Source organism: Penicillium citrinum (genome assembly GCF_028827155.1).
Source record: "Penicillium citrinum strain IBT 23319 chromosome Unknown utg000010l:1.0-1229701.0:1.0-1230130.0, whole genome shotgun sequence".
In the NCBI taxonomy this organism is placed as follows: domain Eukaryota; kingdom Fungi; phylum Ascomycota; class Eurotiomycetes; order Eurotiales; family Aspergillaceae; genus Penicillium; species Penicillium citrinum.
Genome location: NW_026622695.1, coordinates 961,841 through 982,245, shown reverse-complemented (window position 1 = coordinate 982,245; position 20,405 = coordinate 961,841). Strand labels below are relative to the sequence as shown.

Here is a 20,405-nt window from a genome sequence, read left to right as displayed (position 1 = left end):
ATCGACACCTCCTGATCCTTTCCTTTTCTCCCAATTTCATTTTCTTTTTCTACTCTTATCAAACACCACCTTCTGCGAAAACACAAAAAGACGACTCTTGATCTGGTTATCATCGGACTTGCGGCTGAGCCTGCTATTTCGCCTTTCATTTCGATATTCTCGTTGATCGATTGTTTTTTTGTTTCCTGGAATAGAACAAGCTCGAACATCGCAACCCCCTCCTTCCCCTCGTCCAGGCTAGACCCGAGCCTTGCATAAAATCTCGACCCCCTTTCGCCCATTATTGACGACTCTTATACATCTGGGTTTTGCGCCTGTCAAGGTCGATGATCTTTGGAAAAAAGGACCTGTATCTTTGAGCAATCTACATGAGATCATGACCACCGTTCTTTCAACCCCCAATTCCCCACCCGAGCTGTCGGGCTCGAAGTCCTCCAAGTCCTCCTCTTTCCATTCATCCCAAATCGACGGTCCCGAGACGAGCTTCACGGATGTTGGAAATTTTGAAGAAATCGGCCTAGAGGATGACACCGAACTGCCGGTCGCGGATCCAATCACCCCCTACAGCCGGTCCGGTCTGGCGGCGCGATCGGCTCAACGACTGCCTATGAAAAGCCCCATCAGCACCACAAGAGATTTGACAGCGACCCCAAAACCACGCCAGCGAAGTCCCCTGCCCCCGATTCACAATCAGATCAATGGTGCCATTCGGACCCCCCAATCCGCAGGCCCCTTGTCTGCTCGCCCTGCCAACAGGAGAGATCCAGGGAGTACAGCCAATTCGGGGGGGTTTGACACCAGTTCAGCCTCGACGATCACGGTCAACCTCCCCGCTGCGACCATTGTCTAGTCGATCGGCGTCAAGTACCAGCCTGGCTCTCTCCCCGCTCTCCGCACGTGTGCCCCCTCAGAAGCAAGCCTGGCAAGCAAGTCGCAAGTCTGTGAAGGATCTCGAGGATGAATACCACGACTCCGATGATGAGCTCCCGGATGACGCCAGTCTCTGGAATATCCCAATCTCACCTCGCCCTGTTCAAGACCGCGTCCCGTCTCGTGGGACAAGCCCAAATGGCGGTGCCAGTCCCGGTCGACGGCCCCTTCCCATCTCGCATACCGTTTCCGAATCCAATACTACCCCACAACCCGGATCAGCATCCAAGGCTGCCCGCATGAAGCGAGTGCATCGATCAAGTTCAGCTGGGCCTGAACGGGGCCAAATCTCGCCTCGCAACCCCCGTGCTTATTCCTACAATAGCTATCTCTCAGATTTATCTGAAGAGGCGAGGATTATCACGGAAGCTCTGGAGCACCATGCGGGTGAAGAGGAACGCCAACAGGAAGAAAATGTGCAGAATGGCTTGGCACCACGCAAGTCGAGCTCTGAATCGCAAGGAGCTAACGATCCTATTGAGCTGCCTCCAGTTCAAAAGTCGAATATAATGATCGATCCTCTGCCTATCAGCAAAGAGAAAGAGAAGGTTCTGACAAGGACACGCCCAAGCTGGCTACCACCCAAGGATCAAAAGGAGGAGAAGAAACACTTGAAGGAATATAAGCAAATGATGGCGCAATCGAAGGAAGCTGGTAAGTATTTTCTTTTTGGATACCCCCCATTTCACACTCACATGAGCGATTCTGAACAACGATATAGAAAAGAGAAAAGCGGCCAGAGCGGCGTCTTCTCAGTGTGAAAAGGACAGTACTCGAGACACCCTCCAGAACCTGTGGGATGATTGGGTCGGCCCCAACTGGGATCGGGCAATCCGCGAACCTCGAACTCGGGAACTGTGGTGGCGTGGAATCCCACCTCGCAGTCGAGGTATGATGTGGAGACGTGCTATCGGGAACGAACTGGCTTTGAGTGAAGACTCATTCGCCAAGGCTCTCCAACGAGCTAAAGAATTGCGAACAAAGACTGAAACCGAGCCGAGTGAAAGCAACAAACGATTACTAGAATGCTTCAATGCAATTGATAGTGACGTATCGAAGGCTTTCCCCGACTTGAACCTTTTCTCGGAGGGCGGGCCCTTACGGGAAACGCTCGTCGATGTCTTGCAGGCCTATTGCATGTACCGAAGTGATGTAGGCTATATCCATGGTCTTCATACTATCGCTGCTCTTCTGGTCCTGCAATTCCCTACTCCGGCCTCGGCGTTCCTTGCCATGGCCAATGCCCTCAACCGGCCACTTCCCGTCGCGTTCTTGACTTGGGATCGAGGCGCTATGTCGCGCACCTACACTCTTGCCTCCGATACTCTGCGCTATAAATTCCCTCGCATGTACACTCATCTATATGAGACCCTCCGTCTTTCTGATGAGGATATCTGGGAGCCAACATTTCGCTCTTTGCTCACGAACGGTCTTGACCTTGAGCGCGTATCTCGTGTTTGGGACTGCTGGGTCTTTGAAGGTGATCGAATTATGATTCGCACTGCTGTTGCTATCATCGGCTGTCTTCAGGCTCAACTCTGCGCTTCCCAACAGGCAGATGATCAAAGCCGCTTGAATATACGCAACATCTTAGGATGGGGCCCTCGTGATACGGGCTTAAGCAACCAGAAACCGAAAGATCGACACAGTGCTCCTGCTGCAGCAGGGTTTGGTGGCGGTCAGGTCTCGAACCCTGGCGTCGCCGATTACTGGGTGCTCAGTGCTGCAGGCAATGAAGACGGCTTCATGTCTGCTGTGCGGGAAGCTGGCAAAGTACGCCAATGACGACCAGAGTTTTCTCAATAACCATTGTCCTCCATTACTATATGGCCTCTAATTGATATGGCCTCTTTTCATCTGATTGTTTTGCATAACTGACTCATACCCTCGCTTCTTGTTACTTTTATATGCACAATGACATACCCCATTGCATGATCAAATATCTTCCCGCAATGCGCCTGGAGTATCGCGTTATGATATACTTTGGTCCAGTTGGACTCGACTAATGACGGTGTCTCGACTATTGTCTATTGTCTATTACTCCACTGTTTATGCATATGCTTGCGGGCCCTTTTGACCTATAAGGTCCTGATTACAGTACAATGTCCTTTTCTTTCTTCTGATTCTGCGCTTGACTTCCATTTCTCCATTCCTCCACACTGTATTCTTATCTCATGGCCCCCGATGCTTCTCGTCTTTAGTGTTACTCGGTAGCGGTACACGTAGTAATCGAGCCTTCTTCCATTCAACTATCAAATTTTAGAGATACCAGTCATCGTTCAGATTTTACTAGTAGTGTATGGAATAAATCATTCGCTTACTCTTATAGACTCGGGATGTTTACCCACCATCTTGTCCACCCCGCATGTCTCACTTCGTGCTCACACTAGTGAGTCTAGTTGGACGGCAGACCAGAAGTCTAGACCAGAATCTTAGACATGCCAAGATGGTGCGTATGCGTGGTATACGCATGTATCGGTGACATCCCCGTGGGTTCTTGTTGAAGGTCTTCTGTCTTCGAATTTTTTCCATCATCCAGGGAACTTGATAGTGGAAAATACTAGCTATCAATGTTGGCTAAGCACTTACCAAGAGGAACTACTACTCACTAATCCAGGATGACTATTCAATATTCCATCTCTTAGTGAATAGTACATAAGAGAATAATCCATCTGAGAAAAGACCGACAGATATAGTCATTATTTACCTATATAACAACGACCTTTCTAGCCGTGAGAACTCTATCTATTAAAAAATCTTGCAAGCCAAACAAGATAAATCAATGCTATGTACCAATGGAGTGTGGACAGCATTGCGCGTGTTCATTCAATATGGCGAAAAAAGTCATGAAGTGTCTTGTTCAACTTGTCGTTGCAAAACAGCTTGCAAGTCCTTTCGTTTCAAGGGTTTGACCAGGAAAGTGTTGATGCCCGAACCCAAAGCTTCTTTCTGGGCACTGGCACTATCAAGACCGGTCAAAGCGGCGATGATCAAGGGTGGATGTGCCTGTTTTTCTGATTCAGATAAGCCATCGCGGTATTCCTTTTCTATAAGTCGGATTTCTCGTGATGCTTCGAAGCCGTTCATGAGCGGCATTGAAATATCTAGTGCAATTAGTATCTTGAAATCAAAGTTGGAACAGGGAGAATATCTCGTCGACGTAGCACGATGTGTGAGATGGAAGTCTAGGAAACGCACCAATGACAATAACATGATAAGCCCCCGGGTCAGCTTTGTACATCTCAACTGCTTGAGCTCCATCCTTGCCCGACTTGAATTTGAGCCCGTCTTTTTGAACATAGGCACAGAGTAACTGGAGATTGACATCGTTGTCATCTACTAGCATAACTGTACTCTCTTTGATATCGAATTTCTTTGCTTCAGGCTGTTCGCCAGCAGCCCTCTCTTGCTTGGCTCGTACAGTTTCCTGATCGCCTTCGGCTTGTTCAGCCTCAGTACCCATTGTATCCTTTGTTGGTCGTTTGCTGATCTTCATTCGCTCATCTGGCGGATCACTAGCCTCAATATCAAGTGGTAAATGGGTTGATTGAGGTACTTCGACCCATCGAGTTAGCTCATCGCTGTCTCTCCGGCCTGCCTCATCACCTCTCCGCTTCATGCACATCCTCATTGCCCGAGCTAGCTTTCGAGGACCACAAGGCTGACTAACGAATTCGAAGTTCGTTGTCTGGTTCTGATTTTTGAATGCGACAAACATGCGATGAGCCTCTTCTGGTGACTGGCAAATGACAATGACCGGGGTATCACCGATATCGTAATGGCGCGCAAGACCGAACAGGTCTCTTCCATTCGTGTCTTCACAGTCAAGTTCAGTCTGTATGGCCAGATAGAAATCGAACTTTAGACTGTTTTTTCCCGATGGGCTTAACTTGGTTACTTGAAGACCGAACCATTCGCTACACATTCGATCGAGTGACGAATACAATGATGTGTCTCGCTGAGATCGAAGAGTCTCTCCGAACCCTAAGAGTCCGATCTTCTTCCCTTCAGTAAATTCCTTCAGAGCGGTAAATGAATTGCTTGAAGAAGAGTCCGATTTTGTGTGTGATCTGGTCAATGGGGCATGAATCGATATCTGAGTACCTTCGCCCGCTGTTGATTCGATTTCAACCGAGCCACCAAGTAATCCGACAGCCTGACGAACGATACTCAATCCCAATCCACTGCCAGACGCAAGAGGGTCTTCCTGTTTAAATGGACTGAATAGATCGTTTTGAAGGAACTTCGGTCCGATGCCCTTTCCAGTATCTTTCACGGTCAAAGTGACTTCAAAGCCTCTCTTCGTTTTCTTCGGAGACTTCAAGCTCTTTGGCATTGTACTATTCCTTGTATCGGTCGATTTTAAGCCAAGGTAGATATAACCGGAAGAAGTGTACTTCAGTGCATTTCCCAAGACATTCATGAGAATACGTCTCCAAGCCCCGGCATGAGTATCAAAGTCCCATTCTGTATTAGGCTCAATATCAAATATAACCGTGATTTGACTGGCACGAGGGCCAACGGGATCTGCCTGCTTTGTCTGACCAGCCGATCGAGATGAAGACTCCGTAAGAGCAGGTGGAGGGGCCTGTGGGTGATTATAGAAGCAGTAACCGGCGAAGACACAGTCTGATACTTCTTCGAGAACCGAATCGAGTGCTACATGAGCAACTGATGACTTTTGACGTTCATGCATATCTTGCACTGATTTTGACTTGTCTGAATCATCCCGGGTTCTAGAAGTATCACCTTTCCTGTATTTATTGATGAAGGTGAGATCTAACAAGCTGTTGATGGTGTCCAGAAGGGTGCGACCACACGATTCAACCGTATGGACCATCCCATGCTGAAGTGCATTCATAGCTGTATCACTTAGAATATCGGCTGTTCCTAAGATACCGTGTAGTGGATTTCGAAGTTCATGTGTGATACTGCTGACGAGGTTGGTTTTGGCCTTCTCTGCTACCTCCACATCGATTCGGCGGATTTCAGCCATGATGTTGTTTGCGAATGCGGATGTGAAGACAAGCTCGTCCTCAATAGTGAAGATACGGTGTGGCTCATTAGTCCATATCAAAGCCCCGGCGAACCACCGATTTCGATCCGAGTCCCAAATAGGTAGAACGAGGATGTTTCTGGCACCCCCAAAGATTTTGATGAGGTCTTCAGCGTATCGCTGGAAAGCTGGACGACGTTTCCGTCTTGGAGGTGATATCCGGCCTTCTTGGATGGTCTCTTTCGCTCCATTATCTGAGCCCGATTCCTTCTGGATTCGATGATCACTGTCCTCGGACACTCCTCCTTCGGAATCGTAAGAGAAAATCTTACCACGAGGATATCGGCGGATAAGAGAGCTGAACAGCGGTTCTGGTACTATCACTGCCCGACCTGCCTTTTCCTCGTCGTTGATACTTGACAGTCTTGAGCTGGAAAAGCCTAGGCATTCGGAGGCCTTGGGACTGGTACCATCAGACTCTTGAGAAAGATCGTCAGTAACGGAGTGGTCTGATGACCTGTCTGAGCCAGAGCCAGTACTGTCATCGCTATGCTGCTGATCATCAAAACCAGTGCCTGTCACTTTACGCTTCTTTTCGTCGACAAGACTCCCAAAGCGATGGCTATTTGCATCAAGGAACATGACTCCTTCTGCGCCAATGGACTCGCGAAGGAGATTTGCTGCACGCGAGAAGACATTCCTGATGCTAGTCGGAAGATCATCCTGCTGAAGACCATCGCCGTGAATGACTGCTCGCGCAGTGTTCTTGTCTTGGTGAAATTCTATCCCGGCTTTTGAAGCATGGTTGTTCTTTTCGTCTTCAGTCTTTCCCCGGCCAGTGCTGGATGTTTCACGTCTCTTGGATCGAGCACGATCAACCCTGTGAGGTTTCTCCCGATATGCAAGGCTCTTCTCTCCCGTCTCTTTTGAAAGCTCTTGCAAATCTTGTTGCTCGAGGTTCAATTTGCCTTCTGCAGATTCTCCAGATGCCTCGGCTGCACGTTCTTCGGCCTGAGCCTCCTGATATGAGTCCCGAAGCGTAGATCTTCCTTCGACGAAGCTGCCAAGCCCAATGATCATGCGCTCAGCACGACGATTTTTAACCGCCACTTCTCTCATTGCTAGGTGGTCCATCGCAGTGGCAGCCATATCTTTCAACAGCTGAAGTTGGTGTTGATCCGGGCCTGAGGATCTCGCTTGTTTATCCATGACAGAGAGGGCGCCAAGTATGTATCCTCGCGGACTTATAATTGGGACAGCCGTGAAAAACCGCATGTCTGAAATCCCATCTTGCAACTGGGTGTGGTCAAAACGATTATCTTGAGTCACATCGAGAACAATCAGATTACCCCCGTCGTCAGCATCATCTGTCTCTCCGTTTGAGCGCCGACGATGCTGAGCGAAATCGACGTAGTGGCATATGCCTCTCTTCTTAGGGAAGATACAAGAACCCAGTATTAATCTCTCGGCGTCGTCTGCAAATCGACCACCAACAAGACTGAGTGTTGGCGTGGCCTCTACTAGGACATATTGGTATGTAGAGTCGAATAGCGAAATGAAGGCCCGTTCGGCGCCTAGTCGAGTCGCTGCCAATTGCGCGAAGGAAGTCAACGCCGCATCCGACGAGGCTTGTGGCTCAAAACCTTCACTACTGGCACGATCGAAGGGGGCGAATCGCGACGACGAGTGTTCCCGAGGAATAAATCTAGTGAAAATCGATGAATAGTCAGTAGAAGCTAACAGATACTATAGTCTCCACTAGTTCCAGCTATCTCTTCATCTAATCAATTTATTGAAGGGATACGGTACTTATGAAATTCTCGTTCTTGCGCCAGTCGATAACGCGACTGAGTACCAACACCTATAATAGCAGCCATCGCGCGATATTCAGATGGAAGCTGTACATGTCCAGAATGCAATCAGTCGTGACGTGAGGGGCATCAAAGAGCATTATAAATGGGACCGATCCCAGATTTCCACTGTTTAAGCAGGGTTTCGTCCAATGATGTCTACTTAGGGCTGATCCATCTTCTACAGCTACGTCATGGACCTTCCGCGGGGTTCATCGAAGATCGACGAGAATGAGTTTCGAAGCTGTCCAGAGAGTTAAAATGACCAATCAAAATGACATTCAAGCTATTCAGGTCCATTTTGACAGCATCACCTCGGAACAGTACCATTGCACTGGTACAAAATTTACATAGTCAATTTGCCTGCCAAAGCGGTTCCTTTCCCGCATTGCTAGTAATCTGTCATCCTCCCTTCCCAAAGCCTCCAAGTTCACCCATCGTGTCTCGTGAATAGAAATCTAAATCTAAATCTACTTTGCCAATATATCACTAATTCATGAAAAGTCATGGCATCACTCTAGTCGAAGAGACCCGTGATTCTCAACTTTGTCGAGTGTATCGGTAACACGCGAACCATCTCCCTCGAACAGCATGCTATCGTAAGTGGTCGCGCCTATAAGACATCCAATAATTGGAGCGAATAGAGGCACGAAACAGTAGTAACCAGCTGCTGTGAATACCTCACGACCGTAAAGAATAGCAGAGAACAATCTTGGTCCAAAGTCACGAGCTGGGTTAAGAGCCTAAAGGATATATTAATATCGCCATGCCCATTATAATTATCAGATGTTCAATGCTAGCAGCGAACTTACATAGCCGGTCTGCCACCCCAGTGCTGCTCCGATGCTAAGAAGGAGTAAAAAGAGAGACAATTGCGGCGCAGGGAATCTATGAGCATTTGCAGGATCGGAGATACTGAGACAACCAAACATCAACACTGCTGAGCCCAAAACCTCAGAGAATACAGCCTCCCAATTCGACGAAAAGAAGGCTGCCGGGTACGTCGAGAAGATTCCTGCAGAGTGGTGACCGCTGGGGCTAAGAATTGATCCCCACGGAATCGTATACTCAGGATCCCAAGCTAAAATGGCCGAACGATAATTCACATATACAAGTGCAGCACCGACAAATCCTCCGAGAAACTGTGCAGCAAGCTTCCCTGGAATGGTTTTCCACTGGCCAGCAGATGGACGGACAAGAGCGGTGCAAATAGTCACAGCCGGGTTGATAGTCGGACTGGGATCAGACAGATAACTGGCAAGGCAGACGGCAGCAGCCCAGGCAATATTGATAGATAGCCAGGTACCATACTGGTAGTCGGACAGCAAACACTGGGCGACAACGCCATCTCCGATGACTATCAACAGGGCTGTGCCAAGGAATTCAGCCAGATATGGCTTCAACGCCCGACGAGGAATCATTTCTATGGTGACCAGCCTTAGAAAAACCCCCTCAAGGTGTAACTCCGTCTATTTTATCCTCTTGAGGATATGACCCAAAAATAAATTAAAAGGCAGATGGTGACTTCTCACTTTCTTTTAAAAAAAAGGGGGGGGGCTGGGGCTTGACGTCAATTTCGATCGGAACTGCCCAAGGCGGCAGACCGACATGACCGATCGCGTATAGTCGATGCCCACTTAGCGTATCAATTCGATCACATTGCATGAAAGATCGATTTATACCATCCAGTGAAGTGTGCATGTGAATGGTAGATCTACATGGATCGCCTGCGCAACATTGAGTGTGTATTATGTAGTAACTTAGGGATATGCTATCATGTACTCCGTATCTTAGTTGCTAACTTCTAACACTTCTGTCCATGAGGAATACATATTGTACTACAATATTACTAGTATCAGGTAAATAGGACGCGATAAGGCGGATTCCTCGCTACCCTCAGTATGCACAACATATCCTGAGTTCTAGAAATTTGATTACCTACTCAAATTCCCAGGTATCTTCTGTTCAAGTGCCGCCTCTACTAAATATTTCATCCAGTCCTGATATCAGATCTATACTCTCCAGGCGTAACAGCGAAGCATCTTTCCAGTGAACAACGCGATGGGCCAATACGGAATGAAGAAAAAGAGCAGTCCAACATAAGTCATCAGCATGTCTGGAACGGACCATCGTCGGTAAAGAACACTGGAAAGTCAATGCACAATAGCAGGATTGGAAATACAAAGACTGCGATCTACGCGAGATAAGGCTGAAAACATATGAATCCCGTCCACGTTCGTCCCACAGTTTAATATTCCAGTGTACTTTATCTCGACAATCATGTTTATCCCCAATGAGTTTCACTATGCTAGCAGACATTATGGTATGTCGACAGGGAATCGTCATCCTCAAGGAGCAAAGGTGGTGAACATGGGAATGCGCAACAAGTAAAGTACGAGGGAATTGAGTGAATTTCTCGAAGAATAAGTCCATGGTGCCGCGTTACTATGAGGTCCTCATATTATAGCTGGATTAAAAATGATTCAAGAGAATTATTCTCATCGCTTTGCCCGCCTTGAACACCATGAATGACTGGATGTTTGGCTTGTTGTACAAGATTGGAGGCCGTCCTCATCCGCCGTTGGGAAATTAAAAAAATTGACATTAAAGCTCTTTTATTGAATAACACCCGCGGTAAATTATTGCAAAAGAGTGAAAACATAAGTTATGCAATAGAGCCGAGTCCAATGCAAGGTAGGCCAAGCCCAGCCAAATCCGAGTCCTGATAGGTTAGTAAAATGACACAACAAAATAAGTATCAAGCTACTTACAGCGGTGGATGGTGATGTTTGGCAGCAAGCAACATTCTGCTTGCAATTTTGATTGACCAAATCCTGGATTGGAATAGCAATGAGGATGGGAATCTGAATATCCAGCTTGGAGCATTGATCGAAGAGTTCGATTCCGGAACCACCAGAGCCACCACCGGCGTAGACAGCCTTGTTGCAGCAGGAAAGTTGTGCTTGATTACCACACTTGGCTTGCGCTTGTTTCACAGTCATGTCGTCTGGGACTTTGAAGCGCATATCAGTGTTTCCTTGGTTATCGATTCCATTGCCATTGCCAATGCCACCAGCCAACTGAGGAAGAGCATTGACTGTAGCAGCAACGCTGAAAAGAGAGAATAGGGTGAGTCTCATTTTTGATTGTTTTGAATGAAAGTGTTTCAAAATGAGTATAAATGAGGGACTTGGGATAGAAAAGCGACAAGAACTGGGGAAAACGTTTAAGGAACGGTGCCAAGGGGAAGATGGGAGTATTTTACCTTGCCCAAGATTGATTGCCTGGTAGATCGCATGGGAATTCTTCCCGTCGTTATCAGTGGACATTGTTATTTCTTGTCTGGTTTAGGGTTATCCCTACAAGTGTCTGGAATGTCACTCGTGAGACGGACCCCCTGTTATTTGCTATGGGCGGTCTTCAGGTATGGATCTGCGGCAGTCAAGGTTGTTGTCTTCCAAAACTATGAAATGTGGTCCTTATCACACTGTAGATCTTTGAAATAGTTAACTGTATCTTCGTTTTGGACCGATTGCTTTGTTGACTAGCTTAATTCCGCGGCTCGGATAGTAGACGCATCCCATACATTTACATGTTAAGTCGAAGAGACCACGGGGAAGCAAAGCTTTAGATTAAGCATATCAATTGACATATCTCGCTGTAATGCATATTATACAGATTCCACCACATGCAAGAAGCCCTTTGTTGCCAGTTACTGCTTCTCCGGCAGGTCTTGGCCTCGCACCCAATCCGCAAACTCCTTCCGTTTAGCCTATCCGCATGATCAGCATATATTTCATATGAACGAGCGCGGTAGCAACTATTCACATAGCTGACCGCTTTTAGGCCTAAGCCTAGGGTTTGCCTTACCCGAATATCCCAAAATCCGTAGCGTTCCTCCAGACCCAAGTACGGGTTACGCGCACCGCCATCCCGTTCGATTTGGCCTGCCCAGTCGCGCCAACTGATAGGCTTCAATTTCTCTGCACCGAGAACCAATCCAATTGATACTACCACGACAGCAACCAGGGTTTCGACAATGATATCTTGGGGAAGGGCGAGTGGTGTGTTGCTGAAGAGAACGGTGTGTTCGTGGGCGGAATAGCCTCTGTATTCAAAAAAGCTCGAATATTAGATTACGCAGATCAAAACACGGTCCATATTCATTATTGGACGTACGCATGCGCGAGCAGGACTAAACCAAACAAGGTGACCAGCTTAGAGAGGAAGCTCATGGTGGTGTGTCAATTGGGGATCTGAAAGATTGAATCAAGAAATATCGGCCTTCAAGTGGAGTCTCTCTGTATTTGTGAAGCCCAATTGAAGGTTGTTGATCCAGAATCCGATTGAATGCTGCGAAAGTGATGGGGCCTTCCAACGTAGAGATAATCGCGGAGGTCTCAACAAGCAACGAAGTCACCCGCGGAAGGCGGAACGAACAAAAAGGAAAGGCGGAAAGACCCACCGATGATGGAAGATACCGCCTTCCGTAAATGGCCAGAATCTATGGCAGAAAAAAAGCGGCATGCTTTGATGAAAAGGTGGGGGATTCCGTGAGTCAATCTTTCTTGTTGTACGAGATCCTGGCCTCTCACTATTCCTTGAGATTCATTTTAACTGGGCTTGTCCCTTTTCATTTCTCTCGTTCCATCCCATCAATTCTAAATCGCCTCTCCTTCGCTGTCCCGTCCTCCTCGTTCAATCGGCATTTCGATAACCCCACCATTCAAAATGGTCGACGCAAAGACACTCGACGCCAGCGCGCAAAAGCGCATGGACTTGGTCCGTTTGGATTCAGCGCATACTGGTTAAATACATATGCTCATGGTATACAGATCAATGAGAACTTGGCCGAATTGATGAACCCTGAGATCGTCGAAGCCATCCTGGCTGAGGGTCGTAACCCACGAATTTAGTACGTGCTGCCCCATCCCCACACTTGATCACATACTGATACTGTTACTTCTAGCTGGGGAACCGGTATGTACTGATTTTGTACTGCTATATTACATGATGAATTTGGAAGTGGGAATGGCACGTACTAATCGATCGGTTCGATGAATAGCATGCACTGGCCGGTAAGAGAATCAGCAAAACATCACGTTATGCACCATGTCTGACTGATTCTTTAGTCCTCACACCGGATACCTGGTTCCCGCAATCAAAATCGCCCAACTTCTGGCTGCGGATTGCCAGGTCGTCATTCTCTTGGCCGATATCCATGCTTTCCTTGACAGTCAGTATTCATCTCTCAGATAACAACATCCCTCGGCCTGTTACTAAATCATACTCCCTCGTACAGATCTGAAGGCCCCAATTGAGCTTGTCAACGCTCGCGCTGAATATTACAGAAAGGTCATCACCGCCTTACTTCAGGCTGTAGGCGTCTCGACCGAGAAGCTGGAATTCGTCCTGGGATCATCCTACCAAAAAAGCCCTGAATATACTATGGATGTCTACAAGCTGTCCTCCCTGGTCAGCGAGCATGATGGTAGGTCTCGAATGTACTGTGCTGTTGTGTTCCGGTCTCAGGCTAATTATGAATGTCTTTTCCTCGTATAGCCAAGAAGGCCGGAGCTGAGATCGTCAAGCAGTCGTCAAATGCTCCGCTGTCCGGACTACTCTACTCAATCCTGCAGGTTCTGGATGAAGAGGTAAATAGCAGCAACCTTTGATTCGAGGTGGATATATGGATATACTAATGATCTGTCCAGCATCTCAACTGTGACGTCGAGCTTGGAGGTGAGTCTTATGCAATTCGTTTCCCCCGATACAGCTGAATCTAACATCAATAAGGCATGGATCAACGAAAACTGTTTGGTAAGTTCAGTTAATGGCATAAAGGACCAAGTATCGCTTCAAACTGCTAATTTACAAAGGCGCGGCTGTTGAGTGGCTTCCTAAGATGGGATACCGAAAGCGAGCGTAAGTCACCAGCCATTATCGGTCATTCGACGGAGTTAATCATAATTTTAGACACGCTATTACCCCCATGGTCCCGGGTCTGCAAGGAGGCAAGATGAGCTCCAGCGAAGAAGGTATCTAACCACTGCCTCACTTTTCTTGTGTAATTCACTAACGAATCTGGCACAGCGAGCAAAATTGATCTTCTCGACTCACTTGATGTCGTCACGAAGAAGATTCGCAAGGCTGAGGCTGCGCCCAAGGTGGTCGAGGAGAACGGTCTTATCTCCATGGTTGAGTTTACTTTCCTTCCGGTTTCTAGCCTGAAGGGCAAGAAGGAGTTCCGTGTCCCACGCAAGGATGAGGAAGACCTTGTGTACACTGATATCGAAGCCATCAAGAACGACTATGTAAATGACATCGTAAGTTTCTGGCCATTACTTCTTTTCAGGTCGCACTTGGCTGACAGCTCTCCTTCCAGTTAACCCCCCCAACTACTCAAGGCCGGTGTCACCGCTGCCCTGACCGAGTTGATGGCACCTATCCAGGCTGCCTACCAAGCCGACAAGGAATGGCAGGAGATTACCTTAAGGGCTTACCCGCCTGTCGAGAAGAAGCAGAAGAGGGTTAAGGACAAGGGCACCCGTCACCCCGGTGCCAAGAAGCCCGAGGAGCCTGCGAAGGAGCAAGACCTGCCTGAGCGTCCCAAGGCTTGAGATAAAGCATTGCCATTCATCTATCAAGGAAGATCTTGTGTGTCAATGGGACTATAGTTGGCACAAAACTATAGAAATAGCATCGTGAAACAAAATGAAACTATATAGTTAGCGCAGTTTTAAAAAGAGGACTTCGGGAGTCCTTCAACCTTGGAAGTTGGATATAGCAAGCTTGCTTCTTGATCTCTGCAAGTATAGTAAGTAGTGGGGTATATTGTAGTTGTAAAAAACCAGTTGAGTGATACAGCCGAGTCCTATTTGCTTACTGCTCGTTTGGCCTGTATCTCGCAATTAAACACAGGTTTTTAAATTGATCATTTTGATCGACCACATGATTAGTGAATACCAATTGTACATTAAGGTTGTTCTTTTACTGTTGATCATCCGCGAACCCTAACTTTGATGGACCCACCATCTATGCATAATACCGTTGGTATTGATGGGCCACTGTAGATCAACTGTTTGCTTCAGATGCAAGGTACACCATCGTAGTAGGGTCTGTCTGCTATTTATTTTGGACCGAAAGTATCTGTGGCGCTTCAGTGTACCTGGAAGTTTCCGACAAAGTAATATAGAGCAGTGTCCTTGGTAAGATTTTCAGGCTTAAGTACACACGACTGGTTAGTAAACATTGTAGCTTCTGACGGTACCAATCAATTAGCACAGGTACGGCAATTGACTAGAATAAGTATATATAGCTCGGTTATCTGATTATGCAAGTAGCGCAAGTAAATAAAATGAAATTCGTGAATGTCATGATTCATGGGATTGACTGAGGTGGTGTGTTCATCGATTGCCACCACGTCATTGACTCCCGCCGGGCCCCGACGAAATTGAACCACCCGCATCAATCAGCCCACTTCAGCCAGCTTGCTATCTCTGGCAATCTCCGGTTTTGCTCGGGTTTTCTTTATACTTGGTAATTGGTACTTTGTTCCTTTAAAAGGCCAAGTATCCATTTCCCTCTTTCACTTACTCTTCTACTACTCATCTCCTGCACTAGTCCTACGACCACCCAGTACATACATCACTACCAACTTTTCAACGCCATATCAATTGATCGAGCTGGCCCTTCCATTACTAGGATGGCCTCTCAAGCGAAGAGCATCTCCGCTTATGGAGAAGCTCGCTCTACCGTTCAAGGGAAACCCCTTGATCCCGAGGAGGTCCGCAAGATGACTGCATACTTCCGTGCCAGCCTTTACCTCTGCTTGGGCATGCTTTATCTTCGCGAAAATCCTCTTCTCAAGGAGCCTCTGAAAGTTGAACATCTCAAAGCTCGACTTCTCGGTCACTGGGGTTCGGATGCTGGCCAATCCTTCACCTGGCTGCACATGAATCGCCTCATCAAGAAGTACAACCTGGACGTTCTTTTCGTTTCTGGCCCAGGTCATGGTGCTCCCGGTATCATCTCTCATTCTTACCTCGAAGGTGTCTATTCTGAGATATACCCCGATAAGAGCGAAGATGAAGATGGCATGAGGAGATTCTTCAAGCAATTCTCCTTCCCCGGTGGAATTGGAAGTCATGCCACTCCCGAGACCCCCGGCAGCATCCACGAAGGTGGTGAGCTGGGCTACTCAATTTCCCATGCCTTCGGTACTGTATTCGATAATCCAGATCTGATTACCCTCACTATGGTTGGGGATGGTGAATCTGAGACCGGACCTCTCGCGACAAGCTGGCACAGTACTAAATTTCTGAATCCGATTGTCGACGGCGCTGTTCTGCCCGTCCTTCACCTCAACGGCTATAAGATCAATAATCCAACAGTACTTGCCCGTATCAGCCACGAAGAATTGACCGCGTTGATGGCCGGCTACGGCTGGAAGCCATATTTCGTGGAAGGAAGCGATCTAGATACCATGCATCAAGCCATGGCCGCAACCCTCGAAAAGTGCGTTCAGGAAATTAGAGAATACCAGCAGCAAGCCCGCTCTTCGGGCAAAGCATTCCGTCCTCGTTGGCCCATGATCGTTCTCCGTACCCCCAAGGGTTGGACTGCACCTCGCGATGTCGATGGCAAATACCTGGAAGGATTCTGGCGGGCACACCAGATCCCCATCACCGATGTTCTGACCAACTCTGCCCATCTGAAAGTATTGGAGAACTGGATGAAGGGATACAAGCCCGAGGAGCTCTTTGACAAGAATGGCAAATTGAATTCAGAGCTCAGGGAACTTGCACCTACCGGCAACTCTAGGATGAGTGCGAATCCAGTCGGCAATGGCGGTATACTGCGTAAGCCACTGATTATGAACGACTTCCGAGAGTATGCTCTTAAGGACATCACCCCTGGACAGACCATTAAAGGTGGCATGGCGAACATGGCTAAGTTTTTGCGTGATGTGGTGGGCAAGAACAAGGATAATTTCCGTCTTTTCGGTCCTGATGAGACCGAGTCCAACAAACTTGCCGAGGTCTATAAGGCCGGCAAGAAGGTATGGATGGGTGATTACTTCGATGAAGACAAAGATGGTGGCAACCTTTCACCTGACGGTCGCGTGATGGAAATTCTCAGCGAGCATACTTGTGAAGGATGGCTGGAAGGGTACATTCTCTCTGGACGCCACGGCCTGCTCAATAGCTACGAGCCCTTCGTTCATGTCATTGACTCGATGGTTAATCAGCACTGCAAGTGGATCGAGAAATGTCTTGAAGTCGAGTGGCGAGCTAAGGTCGCATCTCTCAACATTTTGATCACTGCCACGGTCTGGCGACAAGATCACAATGGCTTTACTCATCAAGACCCAGGATTCCTTGACGTGGTTGCGAACAAGAGCCCTGAAGTTGTTCGAATTTATCTCCCACCCGACGGAAACACCCTCCTGTCCGTCATGGACCACTGCTTCCGCAGCGTCAATTACGTCAACGTCGTCGTAGCCGACAAGCAGGACCACATCCAATTCCTTAACATGGAAGAAGCAATCCAGCATTGCACCAAAGGTCTCGGTATCTGGGATTGGGCAAGTAATGATCAGGGTAGCGAGCCTGACGTTGTCATAGCATCCTGCGGCGACGTTTCCACCCACGAAGCCCTCGCAGCCACAGCCTTACTTCGCGAACATCTCCCAGATCTTAAGGTCCGCTTCGTTAACGTGATCGACCTTTTCAGACTCATTTCGGGCATTCATCACCCACACGGTATGCCCGATCGACAGTGGAAGGCCATTTTCACAGATAACAAGCCCATCCTATTCAACTTCCATTCCTACCCGTGGTTGATCCACCGATTGACTTACAATCGCCCGGGTCAGAATAATCTACATGTGAGAGGGTACAAGGAAAAGGGAAATATCGATACTCCATTCGAGCTTGCCATGCGCAATGGAACTGATCGGTACAGTCTTGCCATTGATGCAATTGACTTGATTCCTTCGCTGGGTAATACTGCCTCTGGTGTGCGGGAGAAGCTGGTTAACGCTCGTCTGGCTGGTAAAGCTGAAGCATTTGAGAATGGCATCGATCCTGAGCATATTCGCAACTGGGTTTGGCCGTATGCTAAGAAGTAAGGCCCGATGCGGAATGCCAGCATTAATCCAATGCCCATTATGCAGTACACGAATAGCATGTGATTTTTTGAAGTTGTCGCTCGCTGAGTTAATTATAATCATCCTTCAATCCCGAGGCACAGAACCATCTAAAAATGAAGAAAAAAGAAAATCATTCCTGAGACAATAAAGAGCGCAGAGGATTTGTAGAACGTACTTATTCACATGCTACTCATAGTTCTAACATATACAATTCAGAGTATTTCAACCCTCAAGTCGTCCTCGACTCCCTATTGACCTAGGTAGAGTTTCTTTATCTCTGGTGGGGTATCAGGTACTGTCAAGCTGATATCTCTATTTAATTCCAGTGGATGATCGTTCATCCCAGTGCTTCCCCACAGGTGGAGTAAAAATGCCCAGCATAACATCATTCCCGCATGCTTCTGATCCTGTCATCTTTCTAAAGATCCTACAAAATGCCACCGACCAAGGGTGACAAAATCGGCTCGATACGAGGTATCAAATTACCCGGTTCCTCAACTGTCTGGGATATCAATATCGACTATCCTTCCGACTCCCCTCAAGGAAGAATTACTTCCATCACCCCGCACGACTCCTCGTCCTCAGCAGAATTCACTGGAACTGGCAGTTATAGAAATATACAAACTCAAACACAAACACCCTTGGCCCTCCCATCTTTAGTCCATCCGCATATCCATCTCGATAAAGCCTTCATCCACAGCGAGCCTCAATATGAACACCTGCTACCAGTAAGCGGCTCGTTCCACGAAGCCCTATCTTTCACCGCGGCAGCAAAGAAGCAGTTCACTTTACCCGATCTCATCAAACGCGGAGAATGGCTTCTTGCCGAGTCCGTCAGTGCAGGAGTAACAGCCATGCGAGCCTTTGTAGAGGTTGACCATGTTGTGAAACTCACCTGCGTAGAAGCCGCAGTAAGACTAAAGAAACGATGGAGTGAAAACTGCGAGGTCCAAATTGTCTGTTTCGCGCAGGATCCCATATTCTCCACTGAAAATGCGGACCAGAATCTCGACTATATCGAGGAAGCTCTTGAGAAGTATTCCGAAATCGAAGTCATTGGTACAACACCCTACGTTGAGACTAGTATTGAAAAATCAAAACAGAATATTGAATGGGCAATTACTCGTGCCATGCAGTTGGATAAACATGTTGACTTCCATCTGGATTATAATCTTGAGGAGGGAAAAGAGGCTTTGGTATGGCATGTTCTTCATACATTAATTCGATGCGGTTGGACTACGCAGTCTATAAGCAGACAGATCATGCTGGGTCATTGTACGAGACTCACCCTCTTTACGAAGGAAGAGTGGACTCAAATTGCCCATTTGATTCAGAGCAATGATCTCCCTGTCACTTTTGTTGGGCTCCCTACCAGCGATCTCTATATGGCGTCGCCGCCATCAGCATCAACCTCAGGCCATAGCCGAGTTCGGGGTACATTACCAGTTCCTGATCTAATCCGGGATTACGGACTTGATGCCGTGATTGGAGTGAATAATTTAGGCAATGCATTCACTCCTTGGGGTACAGTGGACCCCCTCTTCCTCGCATGCTTGGGAGTTGGTGTTTACCAGGCTGGTACGCGGGCCGACGCTGAACTGCTCTATGAGTGTGTATCGACTCGGGCTCGTGCTGCTATAGGACTTGAAAAAGATCGCTCAGTCTTTGAGTCTATGACGGGACTTTGTGTGAAAGAAGGCGAATCTCCGAATCTGGTACTATTTTGTGATCGTGATCTGAGCGGATGTGGTATTTCGCGGCCACGGAGGAGTGTGGCGGAGATTGTGTGGAGTCCGCCTAGCGGTTCATCTCGAGATGTTATTTTTAAGGGGACGATGGAGAGGAAGACTTGAGTTACGTATTGCATGACACTTCGAGCACTAGAATATTGAGTTGCTCGTCTTGGGCAGGGGTCATTGGATTACTGGTCCATGAGATTAGTCTATTGGCAGGGAGCCTGCATGTTTACTAGACATGCAATGATATCGTAGTACGATATCATTGTAAATCATTGACTTGGAGGCTTTGAAGGTGTAAAGACCAAAGGTGGAGCTCATTTTGGGAATTCAGTGGTTGTATTTTCTCTAAAGTATTCGGCTAGATGCCTAGGAGTTTGGTGTCACTTGTAGTAAATAGGAGGAACGAAAGGTGCTGCAGTACAAACCTAAGATAAACAAAGAAAGGAAAGAGTAAATAGTAAATATCTAAGCCAAGCAAAGTCCTATATCATGAGCCTACGGTTCCCAATAGACGCAATCAGTGCAGTATACAAGGATTGTAGGAAGAATCACTGTTTTTTACTAATAGAAGCAATATCTTCATTACTTAGATCATAGTTTCTCCACATGGAGATTAATTCAATTAGTATGCATTTTCCATAGTCAATCTAGCTTGGTTTATCAACGCCTGTATTTCATTGTGTCTCCAATACCTTGGTATCTTCTTGGGAAGCTACTCTGCATTTATAACTCAAATT

At 47.4% G+C, this 20,405-nt stretch overlaps 9 protein-coding genes across 9 annotated transcripts; 4 read left to right on the top strand and 5 right to left on the bottom strand.

The window, feature by feature from the left end:
• Positions 1-376: 376 nt before the first annotated feature.
• N7469_011436 (putative TBC domain protein) lies at positions 377-2,715 on the top strand (the record flags this gene model as incomplete). The annotated part of the gene is made up of 3 exons (XM_056650341.1): positions 377-789; positions 851-1,584; positions 1,652-2,715. The coding sequence occupies 3 exons, from the start codon at positions 377-379 to the stop codon at positions 2,713-2,715; spliced, it is 2,211 nt and encodes a 736-aa protein (XP_056495405.1).
• Positions 2,716-3,774: 1,059 nt separating this feature from the next.
• On the bottom strand, positions 3,775-4,026 carry N7469_011435 (uncharacterized protein; the record flags this gene model as incomplete). The annotated part of the gene is made up of 1 exon (XM_056650340.1): positions 3,775-4,026. One exon carries the CDS (start codon positions 4,024-4,026, stop codon positions 3,775-3,777), a length of 252 nt encoding a protein of 83 aa, XP_056495404.1.
• A 31-nt stretch (positions 4,027-4,057) lies between these two features.
• On the bottom strand, positions 4,058-7,803 carry N7469_011434 (hybrid sensor histidine kinase/response regulator; the record flags this gene model as incomplete). The annotated part of the gene is made up of 2 exons (XM_056650339.1): positions 4,058-7,631; positions 7,736-7,803. The coding sequence occupies 2 exons, from the start codon at positions 7,801-7,803 to the stop codon at positions 4,058-4,060; spliced, it is 3,642 nt and encodes a 1,213-aa protein (XP_056495403.1).
• A 485-nt stretch (positions 7,804-8,288) lies between these two features.
• N7469_011433 (uncharacterized protein) lies at positions 8,289-9,197 on the bottom strand (the record flags this gene model as incomplete). Its single annotated transcript, XM_056650338.1, has 2 exons — positions 8,289-8,519; positions 8,589-9,197. The coding sequence occupies 2 exons, from the start codon at positions 9,195-9,197 to the stop codon at positions 8,289-8,291; spliced, it is 840 nt and encodes a 279-aa protein (XP_056495402.1).
• A 1,244-nt stretch (positions 9,198-10,441) lies between these two features.
• Positions 10,442-10,916, bottom strand: N7469_011432 (hydrophobin family protein; the record flags this gene model as incomplete). The annotated part of the gene is made up of 2 exons (XM_056650337.1): positions 10,442-10,498; positions 10,548-10,916. 2 exons carry the CDS (start codon positions 10,914-10,916, stop codon positions 10,442-10,444), a joined length of 426 nt encoding a protein of 141 aa, XP_056495401.1.
• Positions 10,917-11,488: 572 nt separating this feature from the next.
• Positions 11,489-12,011, bottom strand: N7469_011431 (membrane magnesium transporter family protein; the record flags this gene model as incomplete). Its single annotated transcript, XM_056650336.1, has 3 exons — positions 11,489-11,548; positions 11,647-11,884; positions 11,956-12,011. 3 exons carry the CDS (start codon positions 12,009-12,011, stop codon positions 11,489-11,491), a joined length of 354 nt encoding a protein of 117 aa, XP_056495400.1.
• Positions 12,012-12,507: 496 nt separating this feature from the next.
• N7469_011430 (tyrosine--tRNA ligase TYS1) lies at positions 12,508-14,396 on the top strand (the record flags this gene model as incomplete). Its single annotated transcript, XM_056650335.1, has 13 exons — positions 12,508-12,558; positions 12,612-12,691; positions 12,746-12,756; positions 12,842-12,854; positions 12,909-13,012; positions 13,079-13,267; positions 13,339-13,430; positions 13,491-13,518; positions 13,573-13,596; positions 13,656-13,701; positions 13,753-13,814; positions 13,870-14,102; positions 14,184-14,396. The coding sequence occupies 13 exons, from the start codon at positions 12,508-12,510 to the stop codon at positions 14,394-14,396; spliced, it is 1,146 nt and encodes a 381-aa protein (XP_056495399.1).
• Positions 14,397-15,481: 1,085 nt separating this feature from the next.
• N7469_011429 (phosphoketolase family protein) lies at positions 15,482-17,908 on the top strand (the record flags this gene model as incomplete). Its single annotated transcript, XM_056650334.1, has 1 exon — positions 15,482-17,908. The coding sequence occupies one exon, from the start codon at positions 15,482-15,484 to the stop codon at positions 17,906-17,908; it is 2,427 nt and encodes an 808-aa protein (XP_056495398.1).
• A 455-nt stretch (positions 17,909-18,363) lies between these two features.
• On the top strand, positions 18,364-19,782 carry N7469_011428 (putative zinc metallopeptidase; the record flags this gene model as incomplete). The annotated part of the gene is made up of 1 exon (XM_056650333.1): positions 18,364-19,782. One exon carries the CDS (start codon positions 18,364-18,366, stop codon positions 19,780-19,782), a length of 1,419 nt encoding a protein of 472 aa, XP_056495397.1.
• Between the last annotated feature and the right edge of the window lie 623 nt (positions 19,783-20,405).